The 17247-nt window shown below is 41.9% G+C and overlaps 1 protein-coding gene across 3 annotated transcripts in view; it reads left to right on the forward strand.

The window, feature by feature from the left end:
- lmo3 (LIM domain only 3) overlaps positions 1 to 10623 on the forward strand; it is a 78361-nt gene extending 67738 nt beyond the window's left edge. For all 3 annotated transcript variants that reach the window (XM_069907595.1, XM_069907594.1, XM_069907597.1), the window contains exon 4: positions 10369 to 10623. In XM_069907595.1, coding sequence (XP_069763696.1) covers positions 10369 to 10474 — 106 coding nt within the window. In that variant the 3' untranslated portion in view covers positions 10475 to 10623. The remainder of the gene's footprint in view (positions 1 to 10368) is intronic.
- Positions 10624 to 17247: the final 6624 nt, after the last annotated feature.

Raw genomic sequence — 17247 nt, forward strand, 5'->3', positions numbered from 1 at the left:
GCCATCCCGGGGCTATCCATCTTCGGAAGGATGTATTGCTTTGCAAGCATTGGAGTGTAGATTTGGAGGGATGACTCGATAACTGTGAGGGTTATGAGCCGTGATTATACACTGATGGTTATATTTTTCTGGAGGGAGATATCCGGTGCAGATAGTGAATCTTATTTGTGTACTTTGAATCAGAATTTGTCATGAGCAATTCACGAAATTTGGTGTTTCCAGCAACATCACTGTGCAAACATTCCTGTCATGGACCATCTCACAACAATAATATATAGATGAAAAAACAACAGTGGTGCATGGAAAATAAGGCAGTGTCTTTGGTTCATTCATCATTCAGGAATCTGATGGCAGCCAGGAACAAGCTGTCCTTGTGCCGCTGAGTGCTCGTCTTTAGACTCCCGTTCCTTTTTCCCTGATGGTAGCAGAGGGTGTGGCTTGGGTGATGGGGGTCTTTGACTTTAGAGGCTGCTTTCTTAAGACACCGCCTCATGTATATGTCCTTGATAGAGTGAACTCTGTGCCTGTAGAGTTGACCACCCTCTGGAGTTTTTTCTTATCCTGGGAGTTGGTGCCCCCATACCAGGCAGTGATGCAACCAGCCAGAATGCTCTCCACGGTACACCTGCAGAAGATTGAGAGAGTCTTCGGTGACATGCCGAATCTCCTCAAGCACCTCACGAAGTATAGCCGCTGGCAAGCCTTTGTGGTTTCATCACATGACTGCAGTGAAATTATAAAAGTCAACTTAATGTATAGTTGCATATACTTATCAGCCAAATGTTCCATCAGTAAAACAGCATGTAGACTACCTTATACTGTAAAGCTCTCTTTGTTTAAGGAAAGATCACAATTGAAGCTGTCAAGTGAGGAAAGTAGGACTAAAAATTCAATGGAACCCCCATCAAGAGGAGGGGGAAGGGGAGAGATACTGAATCAGAATTTATTGTCGTGAACCAGTCGTGAAATTTGTTGTTTTGTGGCATTGTCACAGGGTAAACATTCATATCAACCACCTTACCCCACAAATAAAACGGAGCTCGAAAAGTAAAAACAAAAGAAACAAAATACTTCTGAAGAGTGGTAGAAGTTTGGAATTCCTCTAATGCTTATCTTTAAACCTTGTGTTTTATTTTGTTAATCAAATATAATCAAGGATATGAGACCAGGGGACATGAGAATCAGTCGGTGATCAGTGAAGATGTAATTGAATGAGTGAAAAGGCACAAAGAGTCATCCCTCCGGTGCATGCTACTTGGATTTATCCCCTTCCAGATGCTATAGAATGTAGTTCTTTGGCAGCTGATACCACTTGTGCATTCCTGAAAAGCGTGAATGCTTCCTCCCATATGATGGCCACTAGCTGACCTCTCCAGGTGCTCTTCAGACTTCTAAATGTTTGATCCTCCACGATCTGAAGGGGAGCATAGAGGGAGTAATGATGTGGCCATTTTAATTCTGCATTGTTATTAAAGGAGCTGCTAAGCACTCGGACATAATCTCTGAGGGTTGGGGATCATTGCAATGTTTTTGAATTATGACTGATGTGGAATATATTAGTCATTGAACTTGTTGGGCATAAATGGAACTGAATTTTTCTAAGAAATCATCTGTGTTGGCGATTTTGGGTTCTGCTTTACCTTTCTCATTTTCTAAGTTGACACAATAATGTGAATTAGATTGAGAATATGGGTTCAATTGACCATCCATATAGAATAATTTTTCTCTGGCTAATTCTATTATAGATAACCATTTTTCCCGCCTTCATTATTAGATGAAGGCTTTAAAGAATGGTATAGATTTGGTATTAAAAATTTCAAAGATTTATTTATAGGAAATTTTAAAAAACTTGGCTTCTTTTGTACAGTTGTCAGTTAAATTCAAGCTCTCTAATAGACATTTTTTTAAGATATTTGCAAGTTTTAAAACAGGCATATTATATCCCTGTAAGAAACAATAATTCCACTTAAATATAAATTGATGAACCTGAAACTCCAAAATACACACTAGTTCAACTTTAGCCCAACTAGAAATTTTTTTGCTGGGTTATACTGTATCTTTGGTTTGGGGTTGGACAAGTTTCAGATAGCTTTTGTTCGTTTAGCATTGGCGGTAGCACGTAAATGTATTGCGATTGCTTGGAAGGATAATGTAGAAGTAAATACAGCTCATTGGAAAATGAATTGGGGTCTTGTGTTTATATGGAGAAAATAACATAATTTGCATGATAATTTTTTTTGTTCAGATGTGGTCGCCCTATTTGGAATGTATGGGTTTAGAAATATCTTAAAACTTTTTATTATAAGTTTGAGATATCACACAGTTTATGTATGTAATTAATTGATATATTCTTTTTTTTTCTCCCCTTGCGGGGCTTGGTGAGGGGAGGGGGATGGGTTTTTTTAGTTTATTTTGTTATGCGTTTTTTATGTATTTTGAAAATCTTAGTTTTTTTAAAAATAAAAAAAAGATATTTGAAAGTTATGAATTTTCTTCAGTCTAAATTCGACACTGAATTGCAGATTCCAATATCCTGGATTTTCTTTTTCATTTTCAATTTGTTAATAGTGGATTGATATCACATTTTTATATCGATCTATTGGATTTAAGATTAGCTTCAATGGCTAAGATTAAAAATGACTGGGAACATGATCTTAATAACTTTTTTCAGATGAGGACTGGTATTCCACTCTTCAGTTGATCAATGAATCTTCATTTTGTGCACGGCACTGTTTATTACAATTTAAGGTGGAATACAGAAATCACGTTGTAGAGCTCGTCGAAAGAACCAAAGACTTGTTGATCCAAACCAAAGCTTTTATTAGCAAAAGACCGGAGCTCTTCACAGGTGGCCGACCAGTCCAGAATGATCCGACCTGGCTAGGGACACAACCCTTTAAGGCCCAGACAGTAGGCGTGGCTTAGCTCTCAGCCAATCGCTGTAAGCACCGTCATCTAAGGTTAGAGGAAATTTGGGAGAGTATTAAAGATTTTTTAAAGTTTCAGTTGGACAAGGTTTGGGGCCCATTTATTGAATGTTATCATCATTTCCAGTTTTGCAGGATTTGGGTGCTTGAAGGGTCTTCCCTCTGCCTTCTGGAGATCATGACTTGATCCATCTTTGTTTTGTTTTGAAGGTGGGGGTAGATTAGTTTTAGGGTTTTTTTTCTTTTAGGTAAGTTGATTTGTGGATTAATTATAATTATCCTGTATAATATCCCTTTATTTTGGATCTTATCAAGATGTATTGTGATTTGTTGTAATAGTAATAAATGGATTGATAAGTACAATTGCTTTAACAGGTAATCGCACTTAATATTAAGGGATGGAATGTCTGTAATTATTTTGCATTGTTTCTTTTTAATATTTTCTATATGGATGGTTATGTTAAACTCAATAAAAATATTGTAATTGATTGTAGTTTTGGGGAGGAAAGGCCTTCGTGGGGATGACGAAGCTTTCCTTTCTTAATGCAGTAAAATTCTTGAGGTGGAACCTAAATGTAAGATTACGTGTGATCCACTGGAAGAGGAGTCCTCCGAGCGGTGAGACCACACGTGGACTACTGACTACAGTATTAATTTCCTTCTTTCAGGAAATGCATCCACTGATATCGGGAATGGGGGGGCTGTCATTATGAACAATGGTTGATTCTTCTCGAGTTCAGAAGATTTAATTGAGAAGTCATGAAGAAAATGATTCACCGGGGAAGGGGGGGGGGGGGTGGTGAGTTTAGATCTAGAATAAACAATTCATCATTTTTTTTAAATACAGGAATTTTTCTTTGATGGTTAGTGTAGAGGGCTGCATGGTTGGTGTAGTGGTTAGCGCCACGCTATTAGTGCGCCAGCAATCGTGACCAGGGTTTGAATCCCTCAGAGTCTGTGAGGAGTTTGTGCATCCTCAGTGTCTGCGTGGGTATTTCCTGGGGCCTCCAGTTTCCTCTGACCGTTCAAAACACATCGAGGGGAGTAGGTTAATTGGGTGGCATGGGCTCATGGCTGAAAGAGCCCGTGCTGCAGTAGACCTGTCTGTCTCGGTAGCGTCATGGACAGTCGGTTGGTTTTAGAGCAGTATCTGGAATGGCTCACAAGGCCCACTCTGGTGCAACAGTCTCTGCCACACTTGCTGCAGATGAGGTCGGAATGAAGGGTTGTGGTCGACTCGCTCTGTTGCCTGGGTTTCCTCTGGGCCCTCTTTTCCTCCAGCTGGCGGAACCCAGCAGGTCAGGCAGCATCCATGGAGGGCAACGGATAATTGATGTTTTGCATCAAAACCTTTCATAAGGAATAGCAAGAGCCAAACTCTCCCATTGCTTTTCCCTTTTGTTTTCTTGTCCTGCTTCATACTTTGTTCGACTGGCTAGCATCTCTCCAACCCAGTTGGAACAGATTTTATGATGTGAGTTGCTTTTGTGCCTTCAACAGCAGAATGAATAAATCATTTTATTTTCATTGAGTTAATGCCACAGTAGCTTGAAATGTTGAATAGGTTGGTTTCCCAGCAACCCTCTTAATTAAATTGTGGTATACAGAAGGTACACCACAATTTACCAGGGTGCCACGGTTAGCGTGGCAGTTAGCTCAATGGTGTTAGAGCGCCAGCGACCAGGACCAGGGTTCGAATCCAGCTCTGTCTGTACGTTCTCCCTAAGTCTGCATGTGGTTTTTCTTTGTGTGCTCCTGTTTCTTTCCACCCTTCAAAATGTACTGCAGTTTGTAGGTTAATTGGACACTGGCTCATGGGCCGAAAGGGCCTGTTACCATGTTGTATGTCAAAAAAAAAATTGCTCTCTCTAATTTTGGTGAAGTTATAAACAGAAGTATTATGTGATGGCACTTGCTTGGCTCAGAAGATAATTGGTTCAGCACTAACCCTGGTCTCCCTACCTTTCACTGAATCAATAACTTCAACTGACAAGTGGGTACAATGTTGGCATCCCATCTTCCAAAACAGAGTGAAAGATCTACCTACACTTTCCTAACTTTGTTTTGAAGAGCATGAAAGTTAGGCCAGAATTCTGTCCAATATTTATGCTTCAATAAACATTATTCTTCAACAAAGATCACTGAAACGGGTTAACTGATCCCTTGGGGAACTTCCGTGGGCCTTTGCTGTGCAAAGCTTGCTTGTCATTGTTACTACAATCTCCACCTCAGACAGGGTCCTGAATATTTGGTGGATTTGCTCACAATTGGCAAAATTCCATTGCAAAGGTGATACCTAAACCTGCCACGAACCAGGCTGCTTCCCTGAATTTATACTTTGGATTTCCTGTTCTGTTTGTCAGCTTCCACTCTCTTCCTTTTCCAATTTTCTCTGAATGTCCCCTTGGCGAACAGCTTTCCTGAGGTTGCGACTGTTGGATCTGCATCTCCTGGCAGGAGCCTGACACAGCTCGGTTCTGGAATCATCTCCTACAGACTTCTACCCTGCTGACCTGCAAACATGCCGCAATTTTCTGTTCCCTTCCTCAAGGCGTTGCCAAACTAAGTGGGGAGCCTTGCGGAACACTCAGAATATGTTCAACTTTAATTCATTCTACACAGCTTGAGCAACTGGTGACACCTATTTGCAATACACTGTCAAATCACCTGGCATCCACGTCAGAATTTCTCCAAAATAAAAGTATGACCGTACATAACACACCAATGTTCTGCGCATTTCAATAAATTGCCAAACTACTTCACCATTTTACCATTGTCAGTGATGTATAATTCTTTAGATCTAAATGGTATTAATATAAAATATAGCAAAAAAATTACACGTGACTCCATTCACCATCGTAGCATCAAACTTTCAAAAGGATGTTGCTGCCAATAGCCACACTGCAGGTACAAATTTTAAATTTAAATTTAGCCATACAGCACAGTAACAGGCCCTTCCGGCCCACAAGCCCATGCCGCCCAATTACACCCATCCTTGTGCAGTTTTAAGGGTGGAAGGAAGCCCACACAGAGAACATGCAAATTCCTTATAGACAATGCTGGATTTGAACCCTGTAAAAGCATGGCACGCAAACTAAAAATGCCTTTTCATGCACTTGAAATTCACTGAGTTGATTTTCATAAAAAACAAATTGTAGATAGTCCTTAACTTACAATGGCGTTGTGTTCCAGCACTCCCTTTGGATGTCAAAAAACAATCAAGTCGAAAAAGGAGAGTAGGATCAGTGTGGACTGGCACTGGGCTGTTGGGAGAGAGCGGGGGCAGTGGAATCAGTGTGGGGAGTGACACAGGCTTGTGGGGAGAGAGCAGGGGAATGGAATCACTGTGGGGACTGATACATTGCTGTTGGGAGACACTGAAAATTTGAAGTACAGTACGGATTCGAACTGTCGTAACTTCGAAAAATCTTAAGTCGGACCATCATAAGTTGGGGACTATCTATTATACGCAGACTATGCCTCGGCTAGGCCACCACTTCAACTCAAATCACTTCGAGTTCTGGTAAACTGAATGGCATTTTATAAGGATCAATGGAAGGTTGGTAAGTCAATGGCATAATGTTGTCAGAAATGTTTGTCAGTCACAGGAGAATTCTGGATGCATAAATACCAGATAAACAAGAGTTTACTGTAATTCATCTCCCACTTTGCTCACATTCAAATTCCTTCTGGTTATCCCATGCTGCGCCCATTAACTTTGCCCCTGCTCTACATCCCGCTAGGATTGGCATCATCTGCAAACTTAACTACTTCACATTTGAGATTTTTATCAGGCCAATTAACATTCCTAAACTGCAAGGACTCCCTTGGGCGTTGCTATTATTACAGCCATAAGATCCATTCTCATGATTTCACAAGTCATTGAGCATGAGAAACTGTCCTCCATGTGTTGTGTTGCTGGAGAATTGCCCTGAAGACGTGTAACCTCGCGAGTAAGGAAGGTGGTGGGGCCTGCTTGTGATGGTCAACTGGCTTCGGCAAGCTCTGAGGATTGCAAATGCAGCACACGTACCAGAGAAAGCAGCCTTTGAGTCTGGGGAATAAACTGTTTGTGGAGAGAGCAGAAGTCGTGAGAAAAGTTGTGAAGAGGACCGAGAGAAAATAAGTGTCCTGTAATGGTGGGAGCTCATTCAGCTGTGTCTCATTTGAAAACACATCTATCTGAGGACGCTCTGGGCTCATGTCCCACTACAGACACTGGCAAAGAATAAATTGGTCTACCAAGAGGGTGCTGCTCTGCTACAGTTGCCACTTCAAGTTCACATTCATTTATCATCTGATGGTACATGTACAACCCGACAAAACTGCATTCTCTGATCTTCTGTGCAATGAACTGCAAGCACTCATACAGACATAATACCCACATAAAGTCAAACAATACATATGCACAGTACATGAACAAATATTAAAATAAATATTGTTCAATAAATGGTTGAGTCACAGAGGGTTTGTGAGAGCAGTGCTTCAGTCACTCAGCTGTCTCATTGTCTGTGGTAAGAAGCTGCTTCTCAGCTTGGTGGCTGATACTCCTGTATCTCCTTCTTGATGGGAGTAGCTGAAAGATGTTCTGAGGTGGGTGGAAGAGGTCCTCACTGATTTTTGCGAGACCTCTTTAGACGATATTCCTGGTAAATCCCATCGATGGAGAGCAGATGAGGGAACCGTTAGTGATCCTCTATGCCCGCTTATGATCTGATACTCCACAGCAACCGTACCACATGATGATGTAGCTGGCCAAGGCGGTCTCAGCAGAGCTCCTGCAGAAAGTTGACTGGACGGTGGCCAGTAGACTTGCCCGCCTCCATCTTCTTGGGAAGTGCAGTCTTCGTTGCCCCATCCCGACACGTGAGGAGATGTTTTGCGTCCAGGATTGATCACTTGTTAAATTTACTGGGTGCACTCTGCTGTCTCCACTACCGAGCTATTAGTGTGTAGTGGAGCGTGGTCATCCTGGGTCCTCCCACTTTTCAGGTGAAATGTTAAACTGAGGCCTTCTCTGTCCCCTCAAGTGGGTCAGAAAGATTCGGTGGCACCGTTTTGAAGAAGATCTGTTCCTCACAATCTGGAAGAAATTTCACGCAAAGATGTTGACACTAACGTAGTTGGCAAACGGCCTGTTTTGGAGCAGCGCATGGACCTGGCTGGTTGTGTTCAGCGAGACGTTGTTTGGAAGCCAAGTTGTAGGCGTGACTGAAGTCAAGGACGCTAACAGTGGTTATTGATGAGTTTTTCTTACAATTAGACAAAACTAATTTTTTTTTAAACTGTAGTCAAGGTCTAGATGTAGTTTGCAAAGTGTTTGATGAAATGATGCGATCATAATTTTCTGTAAAAGTTTGTTTGTCTCTCTGTATAAAAGTGTGCTTGTAGAGGTACATTTTACAGTATTGATAGCAATGAAGGCTGTTTCAAACATTCCATGATAGCTTGTTAATAAACTCTTACAGCGAATCTCAAAGTCTCCCTCTTTGAGTTAATTTCCACACCACCGTCCCAGCCTATATTTGTCCATTTTTTGCTGGCACAAAATAAAATATTGTCCGTCCCTAACCTCTTGAATAGAGGGGCTATTTGATGGGGCTGGTCACACATGGGTAAGGATGGAGGTTTTATGACAATCTGGTGCCTGATTATAATCAGTGGCACTGATTATTTTTATTTTGCCCGCCTAATTTTATTTTGGCATTGTTTTGTTTGCTTGAATTTTAATGCTCCCAGCTGGTGTAATGGAGAAACTAATGTTTTTAAATCAATACAAGTAGTCCAGGAATAGTCTTGATCATTGTGCCACTCAGCGCCCACCCATAACTGTCGATCAACAGATTATTTGTTCAGCATCAATTTTCTTTCTGTGGGGGTATGAAAACTGGCTGTTGTGTTTTCCATAGTCCAACAGGAACTGTCTTTGATAAGAAATTTATTGGCTAATGACTTACTTTTGTGTGATCTGTCTCATCAAGTGTCAAGCCTAATTTGGCTTCATGCTTTTCTGTAGAACATACAGCCTTGATATTTTAAATCTAAAAGTTCTTGTTGATGCCATTTCTTTCATTGAACCTTTCTTCTCCATGGTAGTTCTGCCCAGAGACTCCTGCTAACAATCTGAATTAGTTTTTAAAAAAAACAGATGTAATGTATTAATTAGTTGTCAAAATCATAGAACAGTAGAAAATTATTGATCCACTTTAAGTCAATTTATGGAAAATGTCTCTAAGATGAAATTGAGCACTCCTTGTTTACCACATAATTTATCTAACTCTGCAAAATGCAGCTAATTCAGCATCATGTGGTCTGACCAATCACTATCAGATTTGATCATTAACATAAGCATGTACAGTACGTTTCCGATTGTACTCTCCCGACTGCACTGTATTCCTGATTTCCTGGCTCTGTCCCGTCCTGTGACTGTACTTTTGACCCTCTCCTTCACACTGGCCCTTCCCCAGAAAGTCCGGGTCATGACACAGGATGAAGTCCTTGTTCATTGTGAATAAAAACCAGTGACTCAGTCTCAGCCTGTCGAGTTGTTTTAGTGTGTGTCAATGCCCATCCAATGAGGAATACAGGAGGCGCTTGTTTACTCAATAGCTGCAATGAAGTTCCCCTGGGTCATTCAAACTTCACATAATTTAAATTAAAATTAAGAAATGATTTGCTTCGAAAGAAAATTAAGCTCATGGTCATTTACATTAAATACTCAACTATTATTTTTGCTCTATTTTTTTAAAAAACTAGTTTGTTGCCTTTCTCCAGATGCCATTATACTGCACAACTGGCAAAGAATAAATTTCTACCCATTGACTTTGCAAAACGGCAATCCTCTGTTCAGTTCTTCTAACTTGCATCTTTGTACCTTTCTAAAGGATGCCTGCTTGGTTGCGATAGGAAGAGGCACACAATTTGTCTGGAATTAATATCTGTGAAAATCTTCTAATTCTGCACTTGAGATTCACAGAACACTGTGTTGCTTTCAATATTAAATCTAATCTATTTAACATTATTACCAATGGGAATTCTGTCAGTACATTGGAACATCATCTGTAAACAGCTATCCAAACAACAAAGGCTGCTATCTTGGGTCACCTGGGTGGATCTGTGTAATTATCCATCATTCTACTGGGATTCGGTGGAGTAAGATTTTCTGAAGGTTAAAACAAATGGTGGCAAAGCTTGGAAGCCTTCAGTTAAGGACGCTTTGTGCGTACCCATCACGTATTAGAGATGTTGCTTTCCATCAGCAAATTGGCAGCCACACCGAACAAATGAACCAAGTGTCTCATTAGGTGAAGTAGCTCTCAAAATGTACAGGTGTATTATACATGGAAGGATTTTATTTCTATATGGTGGTCCCATATATTTAAGGCTTCTCGTGTTTTCTTCTTCCCCCCCCCACCCCACCCCTTCTCCCTTCCATATTCAGGTTTTGCGTGGGAGATAAATTTTTTCTCAAGAACAACATGATTCTGTGCCAGACAGACTACGAGGAAGGTTTGATGAAAGAAGGCTACACATCCCAAGTCCGCTGACCCAACGGGCACTTCGGTCAACTTAGTTATAAGCACTAACTTCCGTATCGTTTACTTAACGTGTAAATATGAATTGAAACAGGAACTAATAGAATAGACAAACAGTATCTCGAGCTGGTGGCCATGTTTGGAATGAAGGTTGGAAGAAACGGTATATAATAGTCATTTTGTTCCGGTTCTAAGTTGAATGTCATAGACCTACTGTATATATTGAGCTTTGTCATGAGGGAGGAAAACCCTTTTATTCTTTGCTGCTTATAATTTTATTTCATTTGGCATGAGATGTTTATTTTGGATGACTCTGTACATACGATATTGTAATACTTGAAGCACAAATGTAATACAGTTTTATTGTGTTAACATTTGTGTTTATTCCTTTGTTTCCTGGTCCTGTTGCATTTAGTACAATCAGTGTTCAGATTTATTGTATAATTAATTATGCTTTCTGTATTCTATTAACTATTTTAACTGAGCTGTCACTTTCTATTAAAATAATCAAAAACTCAATTCTATGCACTTTAATTTGTCTGCCAATGCAATGTGTTTAAGATCTTGAGACCCGAAGACAGCCTAATATCAAACCTCCGTGCACCCAGGTTGGCAATACAACATAACTCTTATAAATGTTTTGCCTAGCAGATGAAAAATCAGTTTGTCCAATAAACTATTTTACACCATGGTCTTGTGGATCCTAATGTGGAATATGAACTTGTTTATTTTTCTCCCCCCCCACAACGAAAGTTAAATTAGTTTGCTTTTATACTCCTGTACATTTTAATAGTGTCATCCAGACACTCCAAATATAGATCTAACAAGAACCTCTTTCCGATAAATTCTGAAAAGGTTCGAAGAATGAAAGCTGGTATTTTTAATGTTTTTTAACTCTTTTGATGTCTCCCACCAACCCCCCCCCCACCCCCCCCACCCCCAGTAATGACTAGCAGCTGAATGACTGACTGTTATCTGCAATTTGGCAGTCTCTAGCAAGCAGTAAATAGTTCTGAAGCATTAGTTGACTTTATTCTGCTTTCTTGAAAAGGCAAATCTTGAATATTTTGCAAATGAGTACTTTTGAAAAGGTATGTATTCCACAAAATGATTTGTTTTTAAAAAAGCTCATCCTTAGATTTGAAAGGCACCAAATGATCATTTGCCCTAATTCCAATTTATATTCTCTAAACCGGTGGTTCTCAAACATTTTCTTTCCACTCACCTCCCACTTTAAGTCATCGGTGCTCTGTGATGGGTAAGGGATTGCTTAAGGTGGGAGGTGAGTGGGAAGGGAAGGTTGAGAACCATTGCTCTAGACCCAATTGTTATGGAAATATTTTGCTGGAGAAAAATGGTCATTGGCCCATTTGGAGTGATGACACCGCGCACATAACGAGTCAATGAGGTACAATTAAAACCGTGGTCTTCAAACTTTTTCTTTCCACCCACATCCCACCTTAAGCAATCCCTTACTGATCACAGACCACCGATCGCAGAGGGAATACTTAAAGGGGTATGCAAGTGGAAAGAACCACTGACTCCAAACCAAGTATGGGCTGATTTTTTTTTTTAATGTTTGTGATATTGGCTATGCATTTAAACTGGACATTATTTCAATTCCATCCACAATTATTAATGAAACAAATTGGAAAAGACTACCTGCCAATGTGAAGACCCTAAATACGATTGAAACTAAATTCGTTCCATATTACTTTTGAAGCTTGCCATTAATTCTTTCGGGAAAAAAAACATTTCACAGAAGATACCTGTTTTGGAGTTCTGAACAGTTTGGTGTAAATCAGTTTAATGTTGCTGGTAAGGAAAGCACATTTTTTGCACCCCTTCCCATTAATTTTCACCCCCTCCCCCACCTCCCGGCTACCTACCCCTGTGACCTCAAGAAATGCTCTACTTGTGTGGCCAACCATCTTAATTCCACACCCCATTCCAACACTGACATGTTTCGCCATGGCCTCGTGCACTGCCTAACAGAGACTACCTACCCGCAAATTGGAGGAACACCACCCAATATTCTGACCGGGTGCTTCCCAACCAGATGGCATTAGCATCAACGTCTCCAGTTTCTGTTAAATCCCGCTCTCACTTTCCCTATCCCTCTTTTTCCTTTCCTCCAGCTTTCAACCCATTTCCCTCTCCTCACCATTCAGAGAGCTATCACTTCTGAGCTTTTTCTCCTCTGCCCTCCCATCCATAACCACCTCTTACCTAGGCTCTTCCTTCCCCCTACCTTTTTGCTCACATTTTGGTGAAGGGCTTGGGCCCGAAACGTTGGTTACCCTTCCGACAGATGGTGCGTGACCTGTTGAGTTTCTCAGGCACTTTTGTGTATTGCAAGTTTTGGGCAATGATGTTAAATCCTTGGGATGGCTAGCCTGTACGATCTCCACTATGTATAGGTAATTTTACACCAAATCAGGTCATTAGAAAGAGCCCCTTCGCCCTCCAGTGCAAGAATCTCGAGACTGTCCTTTACGCTGGCAACTTCGAAGAATGGAGAATTGGAATTGAGCCCTCGTGGTCGAGGCTTTGGAGTCCTATGATGAAGAATTTAATTACGTGCTGAGGTACTGCAAGATTTATGAAGAACAACTGGTTGAAATCCAGCTAACGAGGGGGATGGCAAACCACAACAAAGGAAGGATGGTAAGAATGAGGAGGGAATAACTTTTATTTCTGTTCTGGTTCCAGGGTCACCAGTCGTGATGTTTGGTCCAGGGAATGAGGAGAGGGAATTGAGCTCAGCTCTGGCAATCCCTTGGTGATCAAACAATCTGTTACCAGTAACTTTATAGGTTTGCATGACCTGTAATGATTGGTGACTGTTGGAGAACACGAAGCCTGGGGATCCCTGAAGATCCTGTCAACACAGGAAGAAAATCAGAGGACGACAAATGAGAAGATGGAAACATAAAATGCAACATTGAAAATAAGTTAACAAACTGCGCACATGGGTGTTTTTATTAACTGCCCCATCCACAGATGCTGCCTGAACTCTTCAGTAATCTGATCATTTTTGCATACTTTTCAGGGAGAAATAGAGTTCTGCTGCAACCATGTGCTCCTGAGTTTCTGGAATATGCAGCATGCGCTTTAGTCTCCAGGCGAAAGTCCCCAACGTCATTGTGGAGCTAAGATCTGGCATAAAAATTAGCATGGAGCCAAAGGGGATATGTTTTGCTTGACCAAGGAGAATGTGTGAAAGTGGAGATGCAAAAGGATGCGGTTAGCATAATGGTTAGTTTTACGGAGTCCAGAGGACCCCCAAAACCAGCAGCAATAGATATGCACCACAACACAGGGTTACTTAAACAAAAGTAGTTTTTAATTATATTTGAACAAGAAAACAGAATTAAACTTTAACTTATTACTATCAACTTACTTAACCTACTTAATCCCCCCTCTAATACTAAGCACAGGTGTGTGCAATGTGTTTTTAAGCTTAGAAAATTTCTTTGGATCACAGTCGAATCTCACTGGTTGCAGGCAATTCTTGTTCTGTGCACAGAAGTTAGCATTAACAAAGTTCACCAGTCTTTGGTGCTTAACAGGCAAATGGTTACCACTCAGAGAGCGATTCCTTTTGTTCCAGGACATCCACACCTGATTTCTGTTTAATTAGTCTTGCTGACAAAACTTTCCCCCTTCAGGGTTCTCCAGATGATCCTCCTTCTTTCAGGTCACCTTTCAGACAGACAGTCTTCTCCTTTGACCAGGCAGTCTTCCAAAAGTTTGCCAGCTTTGTCCTTCTGGAACTGATTTCTGTCTCCTTTCTCTCTGTTTCACACCCTCCTTCTCTGAGAGCCAAAACTGTTCTTCCTCTGTTTGCAAAGATCACATGCTCTGCCATGCAAGCTGTATGTTGAAACTTTGTTGCTCTTTTTGCAAAAAGCACTCTGCAAAAGTCCTGCAAATATTCTGTGTTTTAAAATGTTTGTGTGAAGCTGCTCTAGCAATTCCTCCCAAGCCACCTCTAAATACTCTGTCACATCAGCACAACGCTATTTTGGTGCCAGCGACCCGGCATTGTCTGTAAGGAGTTTGTACATTCTCCCTGGATCCACATGGGTTTCCTCTGTGTGTTCCAGTTTCCTCCTACCTTTCAAAAAGATCTGGGGGTTGTGGGTTAATTGGGGTATTTGGGTGGCATGGGCTCATGGTCTGGAAGGACCTGTTACCTGTTATCTGTAAAGCCATACTGATGCTCGGGACCTGTTCAGTTGAAGCCATAGGCACCCAAATATAGAGTAAAGGGGGTGTTACACCAGGATTCACTTTGGAAGGGAACTGGATTAGATGTCTGGAGAGACTATAACCCAGAGCAAAAGAAGGGTAGGGTAATAGGTTGCTGGGGGTGAACTTCAAGCCCTATCCATCAGACATGCCCTCTATTGAAACCACTGGCTGCCTTTTTTAAATTGATGTGATGCTGTAAGAAGATATTTATTTTATATAGTATGTTTTTGGCTACACGAGGTCTTTAGCTTGGCTTGATGCGTGTTAGCACTGATCTATGGATGAGTGACATTACAGGGCCAAGTTCTCCATGTACTAGATACAGATAAGGAGCTACCTGGCAGGGTCAGGGTTGCAGAATTGTATCTGCCAAAGTAATGGGAAGGTTCCCTTTGGGCAATGTATTAAATATCAATCTGACTTCCTCTGGACCCAACTACAAGGAATGAAAATCTAACCATAAGTGAACATAAGCAAGAGCCCGCATTTTGAAGAGACACACCAGCTGATATTTTCCCAATGCAAATACCTCAAGTTTTGGGATTTGGTAAAACCCAATACTCAGGATTTGGCACTAGTCTATCAGATTTTCTGTAATATTTCACGTGATTCATACTAACAACCTTAGTGAACTTTAAAATGTGACATTCTGTAGCTGACTGCTACCTTTCGTGGATCGCTGAAGTCATCTTCCTTGACCATCATCTGGACATTTTGTGGCAGCCTTTCCAAGAACAGTTCCTTTAAGAGCGAGCAGGGGGCATGGCCATCATGTAAGGCAAGCGTGTCGCCCATTAGGTTGAACAGGACCCTGTCCCCCAACCTGTCCATATGCAGCAGATGGGCTGCACGCTTGTGCTCAGGCAGCCCGAAATTGCGGGTCAGTAGCTCTTGGATGGCTACATACTTGCTGTGGCTTTTTCAAGAAATCTTGATCTTGGCAGCTGCGGCTTGTTCGAGGGCACCCACCAGATGGTAATATCGGGTGTCATTGGAGGTGATTTTCCTCACGGCGAACTGTGCCTCAATTTGTTGGAACCATATTTCAGGCTGTTCTGCCCAGAAGTTTGGCAGCTTCAATGACACAAAGTTGTTTGCAGGGTCTGTCTCCATTGCTAGATCCAGAATGCCAGCTGGACCGTCAGCATCACCATTGCAGCTGGCTGCTACAAGCTATGGCTCTGCAAAGTCTATAGCACAGGAGAAGTTATAGCTGTATGCAGGTTAGCTCAGAAAGAACACAATGATCCCAGAAAGAATGACATGAACCCAGTTGAGTGGAGTTATCACCGAGTTTTATTGGGCTCACAGCCCTGCTTTAATTCTCAAGCTGAAGGGAGCGGTCAAATCCCCCTCAGCACTGATTGGTGTGTTTGTGATCCGCTTTCCCTGATAGGCCAGTTAAGCTCTTTTGGTTGTGGCCAATTGGAGGGCAGCGCTGCGGGCATCGTGCAGCCTGCTGGGTCGTCGCGTTCGTCCTTCATTTTGTGAGGCCCTGTGGGGGACATGCGAAGAGCCGCCACAACACCATCATTATAAACTCTCCAGTAAGATTCAGGGAATCAAATAGCCCAGTAACTGGGATCTTGGTGCTTCTCAGGTGAGACACAAGCAGGTGAGGACCCTGATAGAGAGCAGGTAAACCATTATCTAGTGAGCAAGATGCTGAAAACTCTGGTTGCGAGTGATCGGAGTTCCACTGCGCGCAAATATGCTGGTGTCACACCACCTGAGGAACTGGTTCAGCAGCCTTTTTGCTGAGTTTGTTATCTCTCAGGACTTTCCCCCCTTGGCAGTCCACCTGAAACACTTTGCTGATGGGTCTTTCGAAGCCATGTCATTGTTTGATTGATGTTTTAATGCACATAAACCTCTCAGTCTGCTTCGCCAGCCTGTTGAACCAAGAGGCATGGCTTGTCTGATTCACTTCTTTCAGCATTACTCCCCACCACCTCTGCCTGATCCATTTGTACCTGCCTGACCTCCATCATCCTCCCCACTTCCCTGTACCACACCCCCACCCACCCCACTAAATAAAATGACACAGTGCACAGGCTTGCCATAAAATAAAAACAAGGACAAAGACGATTCGTCAGGACTGTGTTTTGATCTGAAATGGTAAGTCAGTTTCTTTTTGACCTGCATTTTTATTTTGGTTGCCGTGGAAGATTCATCAATGGAGTGGTGCAGCCAGCAGATCCCCTGCCTTGCAGTGCACAAGACCCTGGTTCAAGTGTTGGCTGTGTTGAATTGATTTGTTGTCTCTGTGACTGTGTGGGTTACCTCCACATCCCAAGGACGTGCGGGTCGGTAGGTTAGTTGGCCACTGTAAATTGCTCTCAGTGTTGGGGTGCGGTGGTAGTTGATAAAAAACATAACACTGAAAAAGCTCACCAGATCAAACACTTTACCTAGCAAAGCTAAACATACATAACCAATGTTTCGGGCTTGAGCCCCTTCATCAACTGTACACAGTCGTCCGAACAAAATGGCGGGGGAGGGGAAGGCAGAGGAGCTCAGTCCCGCAG

The sequence above is a fragment of the Narcine bancroftii genome, chromosome 13 (assembly GCF_036971445.1).
Source record: "Narcine bancroftii isolate sNarBan1 chromosome 13, sNarBan1.hap1, whole genome shotgun sequence".
NCBI lineage: Eukaryota > Metazoa > Chordata > Chondrichthyes > Torpediniformes > Narcinidae > Narcine > Narcine bancroftii.